A 17,906-nucleotide genomic window follows, 5' to 3' on the forward strand; every position below is an offset into this window, starting at 1 on the left:
GCAGTCCTATCAACAATGGGAAAGTAAGTTACAAAACTGTATTAATTTAATTTAAAATTTTTAACAGACTTCAGTTGTGCAGCTCAACAGTTAAATGCCAGTCAGAGTACACATAGGTTCAGTTTTGTAAATCATACTATAAAGACGGTAAATATGCCAAAAGTACGTCATTCAGTCAATTTAAAATCAAAACTAACAAGTTACATTTCAGAATTTAAAGAAGATGGTTTATCAACTGACAATAAAATATTATTTTGTAATTTGTGTCAGTGTGCAGTATCATCTACACAAAAGTTCCTGGTGCAACAACACATTACAACTAGTAAACATCAGGCCAACAAACAACTAAATTCCAAGCAGAGACAATTGTTTTTAACACAACCAACAACATCGAATGTAAGATCTGAGTTTAACATCGACCTGTGCCGTTCTCTCATCTCTGCTGATATTCCTCTCTACAAACTAAAGAATAAGGTCTTCAGGGAATTCCTTGAAAAATATACTCAACATACAATCCCGGATGAGTCAACACTTAGGAAGACGTATGCTCCATCCATCTACGATGAGACAATACAGAAGATAAGAGATGAAATTAAAGATAGTTCAATTTGGGTTTCCATTGATGAGACTCCCGACAAAGAAGGTAGACTTGTTGGTAATGTAGTTATCGGTTTGTTAAGTGAACAATATTCTGAACGAATTCTTTTACATTGTGATGTTCTAGAAAAGTGCAATAACAAAACTATAGTTAAACTGTTCAACGAAGCTATGGGTATCCTGTGGCCAAAGGGTATTATGTACGATAATGTGTTATTCTTTATTAGCGATGCTGCCCCTTATATGGTCAAAGCTGGACAAGCATTATCTGTTGTATATCCTAAATTGACTCATTTTACTTGTGTGGCGCATGCATTTCATCGTGTGGCAGAAGTGGTCAGAGACAATTTCCCTAAAGTAGATTTGTTGATTTCATCAGTGAAAAAAGTATTTCTCAAAGCTCCCAGTAGAGTTAACGTGTTGAAAGAAATGTACCCTGAAATTCCATTGCCACCAAAGCCAATTTTAACTAGATGGGGTACATGGCTAGAAGCAGTTGAATATTATGCCGAACATATAGACTCTATTAACAATGTTCTCCTTGCAGTGGACTCTGAAGATGCAGTCTCAATTGATACTGCGAAAACAGTTACCTGTGACATAAGTGTGAAGAATGACTTAGCTCACATTCAGCATACATTTTCATGCATCATAAAAACGCTCAAAAGTCTCCAAAATAGGCACCTTTCACTATCTGAAAGTTTTGAAATTATAAATAGTACTGTGGAACAACTGAATCGTGGTAGAGGTAAAGTTGCAGATGCAGTAAGAGCTAAGGTGGACACTGTACTTTCAAAAAACCCTGGATATGAAGAACTACAAAAGGTTGTTGCTGTGATGAGTGGTGAATCAACAGTGAAGATTAACTTGGACTTATCCCCAGCAGACATTGTGAAATTGAATTATGTACCAGTTACTTCTTGTGACGTCGAACGCTCTTTTAGTCAGTATAAATCTATCCTCAGAGACAATAGAAGAAGATTCACTTTTCAGCACTTGAAAGAAATGTTTGTAACCTATTGTTATGGTAACAGACAATAAAAATTGTGTTTTGTTGAAACTACATTGGAAGATAAGGTACGTCCATTATATTTTTTGTTTAGTTTGATTAAAATGTACCAATATTTAACGTACATAGTCATTTTTTTATAATTTTAAGTCCATATTTAATTCCATATTTTGGTAAAAATCCATATTTAATTCCATATTTTGGTAAAAATAACTACATATATATTTACATATTTCATATATTTTTAGTCCATATAAATCCGTTCCCTGATGATAACGTTATGCAATTTGTGTTCTTTTGTTTTGTGTTTTTTTGGAAAATGTAATTTCTATTAATGCTCCGTCATAAATGTTGTAACTAAAATCTTGTGCTTCCCTAGTGCTTATCGTACGGCTCGTCCTCCCCCCCCCACACGTTACCTGCACTTTGTTTACGTTTTCACTGTGCCTAAACGAGACGCTCTTCTGTAACAAGTAAGGGACTGAGCAGATAATAAAATGGGTATTGTGATGTTATGGAACGAATAAGTGATTCATCAAGAAAAGATGTGTAAGAATGGTAAGGAATACGAGACTCATTAATTGTATGTTTTAGTAACTTCAATATAGAAAAAGTGAATAGTGATTGAGGATGAACAAAATAATCTAGAGAGCGAATTGATTCTCAAGTTGTGTTTTGTTTGAAATTGCTGCTGTTAGAGACTGCAGCTGCCAAGAATCGATTCAGCATTAATTTGTATTCGTCTCATTCTATTACCTTTCATAAGTCTACATTAATGTATTCTAAGTACGTTATGTGCCATGTTGTAGGCGTGGCTAGCGAGTGAGTGATTAGTAAGTCTATTAATGTTCTCGTCCTTGCAGCCTACAATAAAGTTTTCCTGGAATATAAGAGAACTCACGAAACAGTTGTTACCATCCCTCAAAGATTATAAGTTTGGCCAGGATTTATATGCACAAACAAAGTCTGATATATGCTTAAAAATAAATACATATACAAAAACATGCAAAATACAATTTTTGTATGGTTTGCTATATTTATAAGAAACAAAATATGAATGATATGTTAGGTAGATATAGGCCTATATGTTTCTTTTTTATTTTAAAATGTACAATATGTAAAATTTATTTCTCTGCTTACCTTATTTTTTGTTGCAAAACACAACTAACATATTTCTCTGTTATCACATTTAATCTGTTATCTACAATGATATCTTTGAATGCTGAAAATGATCGTTCAGCATCACATGAGGTTACTCAACAACAACTTAGTGTACAAATTGTGAGTTTTTAAGATTTAGGTTAAAGCAAGCCACACTTTCTTGGCACAAGACCTTCTCTACTTTGAGAACAGTGCTATAACCAAGATTTTTTGATAGCACCCAAGTCTAGTTTTACCTGAACAGCCTCACCAATGGCTCTTGTGCGTGGAAAATATGTTCTGTTAGGGATTCTACTTACTTACTGGCTTTTAAGGAACCCGGAGGTTCATTGCCGCCCTCGCATAAGCCCCCCATTGGTCCCTATCCTGAGCAAGATTAATCCAGTCTCTACCATCATATCCCACCTCCCTCAAATCCATTTTAATATTATCTTTCCACCTATGTCTCGGTCTCCCCAAAGGTCTTTTTCCCTCCGGCCTCCCAACTAACACTCTATATGCATTTCTAGAATCGCCCATACGTGCTACATGTCCTGCCCATCTCAAACGTCTGGATTTTATGTTCCTAATTATGTCAGGTGAAGTATGCAATGCGTGCAGCTCTGCGTTGTGTAACTTTCTCCATTCTCCTGTAACTTCATCCCTCTTAGCCCCAAATATTTTCCTAAGAACCTTATTCTCAAGCACCCTTAACCTCTCTTCCTCTCTCAAAGTGAGAGTCCAAGTTTCACAACCATACAGAACAACCGGTAATATAACTGTTTTATAAATTCTAACTTCCAGATTTTTTGACAGCAGACTGGATGATAAAAGCTTCTCAACCGAATAATAACACGCATTTCCCATATTTGTTTTGCGTTTAATTTCCTCCCGAGTGTCATTTATATTTGTTACTGTTGCTCCAAGATATTTGAATTTTTCCACCTCTTCGAAGGATAAATCTCCAATTTTTATAGTTCCATTTCGTAGAATATTCTCGTCACGAGACATAATCATATACTTAGTCTTTTCGGGATTTACTTCCAACCCTATCACTTTACTTGCTTTAACTAGAATTTACGCGTTTTCCCTAATCGTTCGTGAATTTTCTCCTAACATATTCACGTCATCCGCATAGACAAGAAGCTGGTGTAACCCGTTCAATTTCAAACCCTCTGTGTTATCCTGAACTTTCCTAATGGCATATTCTAGAGCGAAGTTAAAAAGTAAAGGTGATAGTGCATCTCCCTGCTTTAGCCCGCAGTGAATTGGAAAAGCATCAGATAGAAACTGGCCTATACGGACTCTGCTGTAAGCTTCACTAAGACACATTTTAATTAATCGAACTAGTTTCTTGGGAATATCAAATGCAATAAAAATATTATATAAAGCTTCTCTCTTAACCGAGTCATACGCCTTTTTGAAATCTATGAATAACTGATGTACTGTACCCTTATACTCCCATTTTTTCTCCAATATCTGTCGAATACAAAAAATCTTATCAATAGTCGATCTATTACGCCTAAAACCACACTGATGATCCCCAATAATTTCATCTACATATGGAGTTAATCTTCTCAAAAGGATATTCGACAAAATTTTGTACGACGTCAACAAAAGTGATATTCCTCGAAAGTTACTATAGTTAGTCTTGTCCCCCTTCTTAAAAATAGGTACGATTATGGACTCCTTCCATTGTTCTGGTACAATTTCCTTTCCCCCAATTGCAAGTAGAAGTTTATAAATTTCGCTAGATAATGCCTTTCCACCCTCTTGTATTAATTCTGCTGGAATTTGATCAATGCCTGGAGACTTGTACTTTATCAGATTTTCTATCGCAATTTCGACTTCTGAAAGTGTGGGTTCCGGTATCAGCAGTTTGTATTTGAATTTCGTCCCGATCATTTCTATTCTACTACTTTCTATAATTTTGTCGGAGGTGTCACGAACACAAACCGCACACAAAACATAACAAAATCACGAGCTTGGCACCCGGACTGTTGGAGCGCCAACTGAAAATAAGTGGAATAGAGAAAAGGAGGGTAGTTGATATTAGAGTCGAGTAGGTAAGGATGTTCGGGAATGCTTCTTGTTGTCAATGGAACGAAAGCAGGGTGTGGTTGTTCTGGTTTTTTCACATCGTCCCTTTATATGCAAGAATTTTCCAGTCGTCCAGGAAATATTATGTGCGCAAGTGCTGACAAAGATACAATCCAGGGTGGAAGTGAAATAGCACTGAAGATTGAAATGGACGATAGGGTACATTTAATGAATAGAAAAGCTATATCATGTTTTGTGATTAAATGCACAGTTGATTAGATAATTTGGAAGTTTCAGCAGTCTGGCAACATCGCCGCTAACACACTGCTCTTTATTCTCGTAATACAGATGTAATTCGCATCATTCATTGCTTTGAAATTAATGGTTTTTAAAATAATGAAATCTACACGAAAACCGTCAACGCTATGGAAATACGTCAGAGAAATAAATGATTCAAATAAGATTTTCTATCGATATGGACAAAAATCACGACCCCACTCGCAATAGTTACAGAATAAGAGGGTGTTAAACTTGTAAACTATGAAATTTTCACCAATATGATATTACATTATTTTTCCTACATATAACATGAGTTATTCGCTCTGAAAATCTGTAGGGTTGTTTCACTTCTACTCTATATATATATATATATATATATATATATATATATATATATATATATATATATATATATGTAATTAAATTATATTTTATTTAACGACGCTCGCAACTGCCGAGGTTATATCAGCGTCGCCGGTGTGCCGGAGTTTCGTCCCGCAGGAGTTTTTTTACATACCAGTAAATGTACTGACATGACCCTGTCGCATTTAAGCACACTTCGTCTGAGGTCTTATTACTATCTTAATATTGGTTTTGAAATTTTCTATTTCATTGACGTGTACCGTTCTATTTCTTCTATACTGTTTTATCTTCTCCATGGATTCCAGTAATGGAATATGGTGCTGCATGTTGGGATCCTTACAGATTAGAACATATTAAGACACTGGGAAAGATTAAAAAACGGGCTCTTAAGTGTTGTCGGAAAAATTCACCATTAAAATGGGACACACTCACGGACAGGAGAACGCGAATTCGATTATGCGCACTGTTCAAAACATACAGAGGTGAGCCTGCCTGGAAAGAAATAAAAAATAGGTTGCAGCCGCCAAATTACTCTTCAAGGAACGACCACTCATATAAATTGAGGGAAAGAAGGCAGAGGACGGACACTGGAAAGTTTTCTTTTCTCAATCGTACTATCAGGGACTGGAATGCTTTACCTGCAGACTTACTAAAGGCTTTACCAACAACCAAAAATGTATTTAAAAATAGGCTTAAGGACCTTACTAATAGACGGTAATTATACACAGTACTTAAAGGGTGTAAATGATATGTTGTTATTGAAGTGTTGTATCAGTGAAGAATTATGTTGTGTCAGTGAAGTGTATTGTATCAGTGAAGAAGTATGTCGTGTCAGTGAAGTGTGCTGTGTAAGTGAAACGTGTTCCTGTCAGCGAAGCTGTATAGGTTATAGTGGCAGTGCAAAGTATTTGAACAGTGAAATGTTTTTGAAGTGTTAGTGAAATCAGGATAGAACCAGTGAAATGTGTCGTAGTTCCAGTGCAGTGAGTGAGTTGACAGCGAAATGAGTGTAATGTTGAAAGGTACTTGTGCAGATATGAACATATACTCGTGGGTTTTAGTTCGATCTTAGTTTTAAGATACAAATTAGAATATTTCAAATGTTATTTTAAGTGATCGTTTCATTTAATTTAGTATATTCCCTGTTATTATTATTATTATTATTATTATTATTATTATTAGTATTAATTATTAGTATTATCATTAATTGTATTTTTAATTAATAAGTTTATTATTGTCATTATTGAGTGTAATTAGTTACCACTGCCACCGGGTATATACCCATTGCAGTGTGAATAAATAAATACATACATACATACATTAATTTCAATGCATAAGCTCCTGTCTGATGTTTTCATTATATTTCTTCGTTAGAACATATGTTACCAGCTACACTCCTGCTTTTATTTGTTCATATCGAGGGCATCACACCAGAAGGGCGTATCAACAAATGCAGCGTTATTGAAATATTTTAATGGAAGCAATTGATATTTGAAAACAATCGTTTGAGAATTACAATGGGTATTAGGAAGAATCAAAGAAAGTACCCTTTTAAGTAGACAAAGATAGAAAAAATATTCTATATTTAAATGGCTCTGATGTAGACTTGCAATTTTGTTGATACGCCCTTCTGGCATGATGCCCTCGATATATATTATTTTGTGTTATGATTTAGTATTAAAATTCGAATATAGGAAAAGAAGTCGTATTTGATTGTAGAAATTTGAGCCTTTGTCCCGATATTTTGTTTACAATTATTATCTTGAAGAAGAGCGAATCCTTACGATAGGTCTACCCAAGTAAATTATTACGCCGTTCCCAGTTACGCGCATTCCCAACCTACATCAACTAACTACGCTAAAGTTCGCTAAGTATCCAGCTTTCTAGAAGGCGACCACGCTTCTCCCTAGCGAGCATCGCCAGCCGCCGATTGAGAAATTCTATGGAATGAGGATGGACTAGGGATCGGACAGAATGATATTTATGCTTATCGTGGGGAAACGGGAGAACCCGGAGAAAAACTCGTCTGTAATTTTGTCCGTCACAAGTGGTCACGATGACTGTTCAATAAAACATCGCAAGCTTATCTGCGATCGGGAAATGCTATAGATATAGAAAACTGGATATTGGACGGAATAATTGCGATGACTAACGTGGGGAAACGGGAGAACCTCGACAAAAATCTCACCTGCGATTTGGTCTGTCACAAGTTTCACTATGGGTTTTTCAGTTAAAAAAATTCCTAGGCAGTCGGCAATCGGGGAATGCTATACAGAAATAATGGAATGGGCATCGGATGGAATGATATTGATGTCTAATGTGGAGAAACGGGAGAATCCTGAGAAAAACCACAACTACGACTTCGTTCGCCACAAGTGGCACTATGGACTTTTCAGTGAAAAATTCCAGGCTTGTCAGGGACTCGAAGTCTCAACGTTTGCCTGACAGCCTGATGGTTTAGACCAGTAGCCACAGCAGAGATCTGTAGAATTTTAAAATTATTGTTCTGTATAAATAACTAAATTATTTATCGTTCATACAAGAACACATACAGACACACTTAATGTGAAATATCTTCCAATAAGAGTGTCACACTTTTAAAATGAAATAAACTGAATAAACGAAAGAGGTTTATTTATTTAATTACTATTATTATGAAGCACTCTTAATACCATTACGTATGGAAGAGAACGTCAGTTAAATGCCGCCGCGGCTTCGTTGGGTTGCAATTTTCAATAACAGACAAATATAAACCAGGCTCAATTTCACGAATAACGCAAGTGGTATTATTCCTTAGGTGATTAACTATTTCTGGCTTTGTTGGCATAAACACTTGATTTAACATAACCCTATAAGAAGTAATCCAGCGGCGTTAAATCACATGATCTCGGGTGCCAATTAACATCACCACAACGCGAAATGACAAAGTCTTTGAACTCTCCCTCAAAAGGTCGACTGTTTTGTGAGCAGTATGACATGTGGCGTCATCTTGCCGAAACGAGACGTTTCTGAGACCCATACCTTGCGATTGAGACCAAAAATAATCCCTTTTCATAGCCAGGTATATTACACACACCGTATACTTCACGTAATGCACGGAATGCTTGGCGAACGGATGACTTTTTTTTTTTAAATAATAAATTTTAATGATTTCTACGCGCCGTGGAATGGTGTAACGTTCCATAATTATTTGTCAACGACTGTAACCATGGGGAAAATATGACTGCTAGAGCTTCATGAACACGGCAGCTGTTATACAGGGTGATTCACGAGGATTTACCATCCTTTACGGAGCTTATTTTGAACAAAAAGTGTCATATAAACATAGTTCCTATTCTCAATATTTACAGAGTTACATTAATTTAAAGTTGTTTGTAAAATATGTTTTTTCTTTAGTTTGAAGTTAAAAGAATAATACAATAGAGAATGAGCCATTTAAAAGTATCATTTCTTTAATTAGCAAGTATTATGAAGTTAAAAATGTGCTGCCAACTCCTTAGTTGCTTCGTGCAGGTTTTTTTTCTATTTTTAAATAGAAAATTACATTATTCTTACGCACTTATCACAACAATTATTACAAATCACACCAATTAATTATTTGCAGTTCAATTTTGCATCCTAATTTACAGTCTTGGAGAGTTTACAACACATTTTAAAAAATGTCGCAGTCCGCTTGAGTACACTTGGCCGCACGCTTGTGAACGGCACTCGTCGCGCTACGTGACTACATACGGCTACCTTTGAATTCCGTAGCGCTCGCGCTGGCTGCTGACTGCACGCTGATCAAGATCGCACGTTCACAGCAATGCGTTCCAATAACGAAACGTAACTCTGTAAATATTGAGATTAGGACACATGTTTATATGACATTTTTTGCTCAGAATGTCTTTGGAAATAAGCTCCGTAAAGGACGGTAAATCCTAGTAAATCACCTTGTATGTTAAAAGTAGGACACTCTTATTGGAAGATTCTTTATATACATAATAATTGTACAGGGTGATTAATATGAAACGGATGGTTTTTAAAATCTTCCTATTTCTCTTAAAAGAAGATACAAATCTTTTATTATATATCTGCCACTGTGCAGCGTCATAGTTAGTGGTGAGTGGGAAGAGAGATAGCAAAAAGCTGTCTTGCTTTTTAATATTCTAACGTCCATTACCAAATTTAATGGTAACTCACTGGCAGAGATATAATGTAACATTTGTATGAGGACACAATTCTTTCTAAATGATAAGTATCTGTGAAAGAATTGCTTACATTCACAACAGATATTGAAAATGACCTCCTCCTTCCTGTACACACATCCGCACCCGTCGCTTTATGTTTCTTGCAGTTCGTTGCAACATTTTCTCGTTAATTTTATTGATTTCGGTAATTATATTGTCCTTCAAATCGTTGATTGTTCGTGATCGATTCTTATTTGCCTGTATACCTACCCTATTCTTTAGATAACCCCGCAAGAAATAATTAGATGATATTAGGTCAGGTGATCTGGGTGGCCACACATTTTCATAAATTGATCTGTCATCAAAGCAACTTGTACTCATCTGCAGCAATCTCCTCAGAAATCGTTACATCGTTTGCCTCAAGAGGAGAGGCACTCTTATTCCACTTGTCAGAGCGGCAAAGGCAGCAAAATAGCGGTCATACAAAAATAGTGTGTTCACAAGTTGTGAGAGCCGGATCATGAGAAGCGACTTCATTTCTGCGCATGGTTCCTAGGTTTAATTATGCGGCCATCCGGCATCCTAAACATGAGGTGGTTCTTTCAACGAGATCAAAAGTTACTTTGATGAGCAGGGAACGGATTTATATGGACTAAAAATATATGAAATATGTAAATATATATGTAGTTATTTTTACCAAAATATGGAATTAAATATGGATTTTTACCAAAATATGGAATTAAATATGGACTTAAAATTATAAAAAAATGACTATGTACGTTAAATATTGGTACATTTTAATCAAACTAAACAAAAAATATAATGGACGTACCTTATCTTCCAATGTAGTTTCAACAAAACACAATTTTTATTGTCTGTTACCATAACAATAGGTTACAAACATTTCTTTCAAGTGCTGAAAAGTGAATCTTCTTCTATTGTCTCTGAGGATAGATTTATACTGACTAAAAGAGCGTTCGACGTCACAAGAAGTAACTGGTACATAATTCAATTTCACAATGTCTGCTGGGGATAAGTCCAAGTTAATCTTCACTGTTGATTCACCACTCATCACAGCAACAACCTTTTGTAGTTCTTCATATCCAGGGTTTTTTGAAAGTACAGTGTCCACCTTAGCTCTTACTGCATCTGCAACTTTACCTCTACCACGATTCAGTTGTTCCACAGTACTATTTATAATTTCAAAACTTTCAGATAGTGAAAGGTGCCTATTTTGGAGACTTTTGAGCGTTTTTATGATGCATGAAAATGTATGCTGAATGTGAGCTAAGTCATTCTTCACACTTATGTCACAGGTAACTGTTTTCGCAGTATCAATTGAGACTGCATCTTCAGAGTCCAATGCAAGGAGAACATTGTTAATAGAGTCTATATGTTCGGCATAATATTCAACTGCTTCTAGCCATGTACCCCATCTAGTTAAAATTGGCTTTGGTGGCAATGGAATTTCAGGGTACATTTCTTTCAACACGTTAACTCTACTGGGAGCTTTGAGAAATACTTTTTTCACTGATGAAATCAACAAATCTACTTTAGGGAAATTGTCTCTGACCACTTCTGCCACACGATGAAATGCATGCGCCACACAAGTAAAATGAGTCAATTTAGGATATACAACAGATAATGCTTGTCCAGCTTTGACCATATAAGGGGCAGCATCGCTAATAAAGAATAACACATTATCGTACATAATACCCTTTGGCCACAGGATACCCATAGCTTCGTTGAACAGTTTAACTATAGTTTTGTTATTGCACTTTTCTAGAACATCACAATGTAAAAGAATTCGTTCAGAATATTGTTCACTTAACAAACCGATAACTACATTACCAACAAGTCTACCTTCTTTGTCGGGAGTCTCATCAATGGAAACCCAAATTGAACTATCTTTAATTTCATCTCTTATCTTCTGTATTGTCTCATCGTAGATGGATGGAGCATACGTCTTCCTAAGTGTTGACTCATCCGGGATTGTATGTTGAGTATATTTTTCAAGGAATTCCCTGAAGACCTTATTCTTTAGTTTGTAGAGAGGAATATCAGCAGAGATGAGAGAACGGCACAGGTCGATGTTAAACTCAGATCTTACATTCGATGTTGTTGGTTGTGTTAAAAACAATTGTCTCTGCTTGGAATTTAGTTGTTTGTTGGCCTGATGTTTACTAGTTGTAATGTGTTGTTGCACCAGGAACTTTTGTGTAGATGATACTGCACACTGACACAAATTACAAAATAATATTTTATTGTCAGTTGATAAACCATCTTCTTTAAATTCTGAAATGTAACTTGTTAGTTTTGATTTTAAATTGACTGAATGACGTACTTTTGGCATATTTACCGTCTTTATAGTATGATTTACAAAACTGAACCTATGTGTACTCTGACTGGCATTTAACTGTTGAGCTGCACAACTGAAGTCTGTTAAAAATTTTAAATTAAATTAATACAGTTTTGTAACTTACTTTCCCATTGTTGATAGGACTGCTAATTTTCAAATAACTCTGATGTTAAAGGGATTACTGAACATGTGTTTAAATCTCTATTGTTGAAATGTATTTTTAAAAGTTAATGGAATTTTGTTTTGTTTTATTGTTAAACCTAATATAATATGGACTGTTTTATATGAAATATGGAAAATATATGGAAATTAACGAAAATATGTACTAAACTCTAAAATATGGAAAAATATGGAAAATAAAAGTAGGATTTTTCAACCCTACACATTGTGAAACATAAAGATAATGCAAAATATAAATTATATTAGCTTTATAAGTAAATATGTATTTACATATAAATCCTTTCCCTGTTGATGAGTAATTTCTAAAAAATTGTAGCTACCCAGATCACCTGACCTAACATCACAGGATTATTTCTTGTGAGGTTATATTATAAATAGAGTTTATAAGAATCGACCACGAACAATTAACTATTTGAAGAAGAAGAATACAATTACAGAAATAAATGGAATTAATGAGGAAATATTGCAGCGAACTGCGAGAAACATGAAGCGACGGATGGGGATATGTATATAGGAAGGAAGAGGTAATTTTCAACATCTACTGTTGTTGTTTAGTCAACATCTACTGTGAAGGTAAGCATTTCTACTTTTAGAAAGAAGTTGCACCTTTGTTGCTTCTATGAACAGAAATGGAAAGATTTAAAAAACTATCCGTTTTGTGTGAAGTACTCTGCATAATTATACTAACGTCGCTCATATTGACGTGTAGCCATTTGCGACTTTTTGGCGATTATGATGATGAATTCTGTTCCGATACTGGGGCACCCATTAGATCGGATTCTTTTAGCCATGGCATATACAGTAGAGTCTCGTTAATCCGAACCAATTCGGACCAATACCTATTCGGATTATAAGATTTTCGGATTAACCGAAAAATTTCCTGTAATGCAATGCATGCTATTTACGAGCGCTGAGAGATGGTGGTAGGAATATCCTGTAACCAACAGGTTCACTTCATTACGACAACAGAAAATTACTGATTTTATGAGCATGAAAGATGTGTAAATTATGTACAGAAAACACTAATTGTTGTAACTACCCTTGAATGTGCTATTTTCATAATCTTTTAAAGTAAAAGAAATTGAGTGAATTTATAATTTTTTTTTCTCTACTTTGTACTATTACAATAAATGTGGTTTTTTCTTACAATAATTTTTTCGGATTAACCAGACTTTAGGATTAGCGTAATTGGGATTAACGAGACTCTACTGTAGTCTAAGTATGTATGATGGTTGAAAAGAAGGTGATAATGACGGCAAAATTAACCCAGGGTCCAGCGCCGAAAGTTAGCCAGCATTTATTCTTAGTGGGTTGAGAAAAAGCTCCGGAAAATATCTTAACCAGACAAATAAAGTTGTCCTCACCAGGATTTGATTCCGGGCTCACTAGTTTCATTGTCGGACACGCTGACCACTACTCCAGAACGGTGGATATTTTAATCGAGGAAAATTAGATTATTATTTATTTGAGACAGAGATATACTGAAAACCATTTTTTCGTTATCAGTGATGTTGATCTCTAGTAATGTAAGTTATTTATTTTGATAAAATAGGAGTACCTTTCTTTTTTTGTAGACTAGGACAGAGGATTAACATGGGCCCCATCACCCAGGGCGGTGATTGATGGGATGTGGAACACAGTTCGTGAAGAGTTGTGCGATGAAAAACAAAAGAAGAGGACGCGCGAACTGTGGAGGGGCAGCGCTGTCACGACTATAAAGCTGCGCTCTGCCGCCGGACGATCAGTCTCAGCTCTCGTCATGTCTAAGCTGTCGCTTCTCCTGCTGCTGCAGCTGCCGGCGGCCCTCCTCCTCGCCATCCCTACGCCACACGTCTGTGAGTACCGCTCAGTATGAAGCAACAATTTGAATGGATTATTTGAGAAAACTACACATGTCCTTAGCTACAAATTTTGAGAAAACTGCCTGCAGTTTATCAATATTGGATATACATTCTTATCTTCTCAGAGTGAATTTTTCATATGAATTGCAATATTTATAGATATTTTATAGAAACGTTTAATTATATTTGAGAGCGCTAGGTTGCCCTAAAATTCGTGGTCATGTGTTGTTTCTCAAATACCCAAAATGTTTTCAGTAAAAAATTTGTCATGATATCATCACTTAAAATAAGACGTACTTGTCTACTTTCTCCTGCAGACGTGCAAATACATGCATTAATGTCAAAAACACAATAAACTCGTTTTTGATAAAAAATGGACTTGTCTGGTTTCTGAAATAACCGATTCGTTATTTTTCTGTTTTAAATTTCATTATGCATACGCATTACATGTTTTATTCTACTCGATATTGTCTGTATTTACTATCAGGATTCCTTTTTGTTTTGAAATATTGTTCATAATCATTCTTCAATGTATTTTAGATCATTGGCGTGTTAGGCATGAGTCTATCGTTTCTTTGGTTGTACATAACTTATTTTTCACTTTGATATGTATGTTAAACATTTGTTTACGAACGTCTTCGTTCTGTTTTTTAATTTAATTTGTAATTTTAAATATTCTCAAAATTGATTTAATACAAATTCCGTTTATGATTATTTTCATATATCTGTCAAATTTCGTTGTCACTCTTTGTTGATCAGACGGTTTTGGTTGTGGTCTTATTGATGTTTTGTAGCTGTGAAGCCGAGTCACATAAATCACTGACTTCTAAAATACCGTACTTATAAACTCTGATATTTTAGTTAGCATTTGGTTAATCTTTTGACATGTAACGCCTATATTCGACCTACACTAATAGAAAAAATTAAAGAATTATGTAGAACGGAAATTCTAAATTTGTTTTCACAGAAATGCTTAGGCCACATCCTATAAAATTACAATGTGAATAATCCATTTCTATATACAAAGGAAGTCCGCATATATATACATAACCTATTTGAAAGGGTTTATTATAATCCATGAGGAGGTAGCAGTATATTAAAAAAAATAATTGTATTCCGCGTGCACAATGCATGCGTAACTATTGAAATTTTAAAGTTATTTTTTGGCGCACGAGTTACAATAACGAAATTTAATAGTGCATTTTTAAAACACTCCTTATTTCAGATTATGTTCTTAAGAATATAACATCAACCATGTTAAATTTCCTGTTAATATGTTAAGGAACCATTCGTATGGGTGATACTAACATGTATTGTATATGTTGTAAAATGTTAATGTTTTAAATTAATTTTTTTATATTTTAATAAAACTTTGTCTTTACGTTAGAGTAAATTAAATAAAAATAAAAATGTCTATATAATATTTCTTTCAATTTATCTGTTTATTAACTACAGTATGCTGTGTACCATTGAGCAATCTTTAATTTAAAGACAGCTTTATTATTGCCAATGTTGGCGTTACATACAGATGAATAAAATATAACAGTAACAATATTCTTATGTGCGTATACAGTGTTCTGTTGGTCTGTACAAGTTAATTTTTAATTGCATATGGTTCAAAAACAGTTCTTTGCTTACTGTCTTAATAGCACATTCTTTTTAATGCATAATAATAATAATAATAATAATAATAATAATAATAATAATAATAATAATAATAATAATTCATAATTATCATTATCACCATTTGAGGACTGACTTATTTCATTCCATTCATTAGGCAACCCTACAGCAAATTGTATTTATGTATCGTGTTTACATTACCCTAATTCGTATATACACATTTCTCAAATTCCCTGTCACTTTTACAGTGTATTAGACTTACATTTGAAATAATTGAAATTATTGATTTATTAAAGACTAGTTGTTAAAGTAGATATTATTTCTCATGTTGTCTGCTCCAAGAAAAGTCGTAACTACTGATTTTATCGATAGTTGTCATTTCCTGTTCATTAAAATTAACACGCTGAAGTTACAGGGTCATTCTGACAGTATAGCTCATGCATTATGTCCAGACACTCCCCCACTCTTCCTACAGAGCTGCGCACGAGTCTTCTTACGAATTGTAGGGGAATGGGTTAGCCTTTGCCTTGAACTCGGTAGACACGCGCCCTACCTTCCCTTCTACTCCTACCCTCTCCAAGAAACGTTGTTCCCCTACTGCGCATCGCGAGTATCTTGAGAAAGTGCATGAGATGTAGTCGACTTAAAATAGTGTTAATTAAACGAAACTCTTTTTCTAGAAATATGGAGATAAACTTTTGAATCAATTCAATATGATTTTATAAACTTTTATTGCCAACATATAATTTCTGCTCATCAAGAAAGTGAAAGGCCCTAATTGTAAACATGCTTCTATAACAGGAGCGAAGCTGTCAGAGGGCATATCCTATCCTTGCCCTAATACTATGAGCTACCAGATGTATCTAGTGAACTTATTTATTTCTGTTCTATTCATCGCTTTGAAATTTTTATTTTCAGTAGCTAATAGATTGATCTAAATAAATAAAACTCATTATTTTAGGTGTAATTTTGGTATTACCATTAATGTTATTACATAACAATCAAGTTTCATTAACTTCTTCAGCGTTCTCCCTTTGTGAAGAGTGGACGAGGGAAAGTTGCTCGTCTTTCAGGAAAAGGAAGTTTTGCGGTAGGTCATGGTTCTGATATCTGATTGTAATTACAGCTTGCTGTTTTATTCTGTACCTAATGCGAATACAAGTTCCTAAAGAGCATGCTTGCTGCTGTTTGTATGCAGTCGAGAGCAATTCATTGGTTGGTTTTTAGGTTACGCAAAAAAGAAGGATGACTCTCAAGGTAGGCAAAAACCAGTGCTCTGGTCGTGAATCGAACACTGAAACAACAAGATCTCAGACTATGTAATTACCGCAAGAACATCTGCTTAAGTTGAGGGAAAGTTCAATACCTCGAGGACTGGAGAGCTGAACAAGGTCAGCTGCGAATGATTACCTTCGTCGCAGCTGTCTTCTTACTCTTCGTCGTTTTCCTTGTTCTTTTTGTTTTCATTTTTCTTCCTTATAGTTTTCCTTCTGCTCTCCCGCTTTTACTTCTTCCTCCTGTTCCCCTTATTCATAAGTTTATTTCCCGTCTTTTTCCCTACCTCATTATCTTTTTCTCTTCCTTCTCTTTCCCATCCTCTCCTGCCTCCTATTTCTAATTTTTTTCCTTGTTTCCTCTTTCATCTTCTCTTTCATCTGGTCTTTTCTTTATCTTCTTTGTTTCTCTTCTTTTCTCTGTCCTTTCCTTTGTTCTCTTATTGCTGTTTGTTTTCTTTCTTCTATTTTTTCTATTCTTTTCATCTCTCTTTTTATTCCTCTACTTTCTTACATTCTTACCTTCTCATTACTTCTCTTATCTCTTCGTAATTTCTTCCCTCCTTTTATTTATCATCTTTCTTACCTTGCTATCCCTTTCTTCATCTTTATTTCCTTTTATTTATCATCTTTCTTACCTCCTCCCCTCCCAGATTTTCTTTTTATGAATTATCTGCTTATCTCTTTCTTCTTTCTTCTCTTCTTTCATTTATCATCTTTCTTACGTTGTTATCCTTTCCTTCTTTCTTCTCTTCTTTTATTTCTCATATTTCTTACCTTCTCACTTCTCAGTTTTCCTTGTTCTATAAATTTTCTTCCTTCTTTCTCCTCTCCTTTTATCTTTCCTCTTTCTTACCTTCTCTCTTCCAGAATTTTCTTCCTTCTAGTACTTCTCTGAATGCCTTATTCTTCTCTCCTTTTATTTCTCCCCTTTCTTAGCTCTTCTCTTCTCGGGTTTGCATTGTTCTAGACTTCTCTAGTTGTATTTTTCTTCTCTCTTTCTTTCCTTCTCTCTTCTCGAATTTTCTTTGT

The 17,906-nt window shown here is 34.9% G+C and overlaps 1 protein-coding gene across 1 annotated transcript in view; it reads left to right on the forward strand.

Moving 5' to 3' along the window:
• The first annotated feature begins 2,097 nt into the window (after positions 1–2,097).
• Positions 2,098–17,906, forward strand: part of Tsf1 (Transferrin 1) — a 101,006-nt gene continuing 85,197 nt past the window's right edge. Inside the window, exons 1-2 of the mRNA XM_069833826.1 lie at positions 2,098–2,164; positions 13,711–13,971. Of these exons, the coding sequence (XP_069689927.1) occupies positions 13,764–13,971 (208 nt within the window). The 5' untranslated portion in view covers positions 2,098–2,164; positions 13,711–13,763. The remainder of the gene's footprint in view (positions 2,165–13,710; positions 13,972–17,906) is intronic.

This window comes from Periplaneta americana, chromosome 8 (assembly GCF_040183065.1).
Source record: "Periplaneta americana isolate PAMFEO1 chromosome 8, P.americana_PAMFEO1_priV1, whole genome shotgun sequence".
In the NCBI taxonomy this organism is placed as follows: domain Eukaryota; kingdom Metazoa; phylum Arthropoda; class Insecta; order Blattodea; family Blattidae; genus Periplaneta; species Periplaneta americana.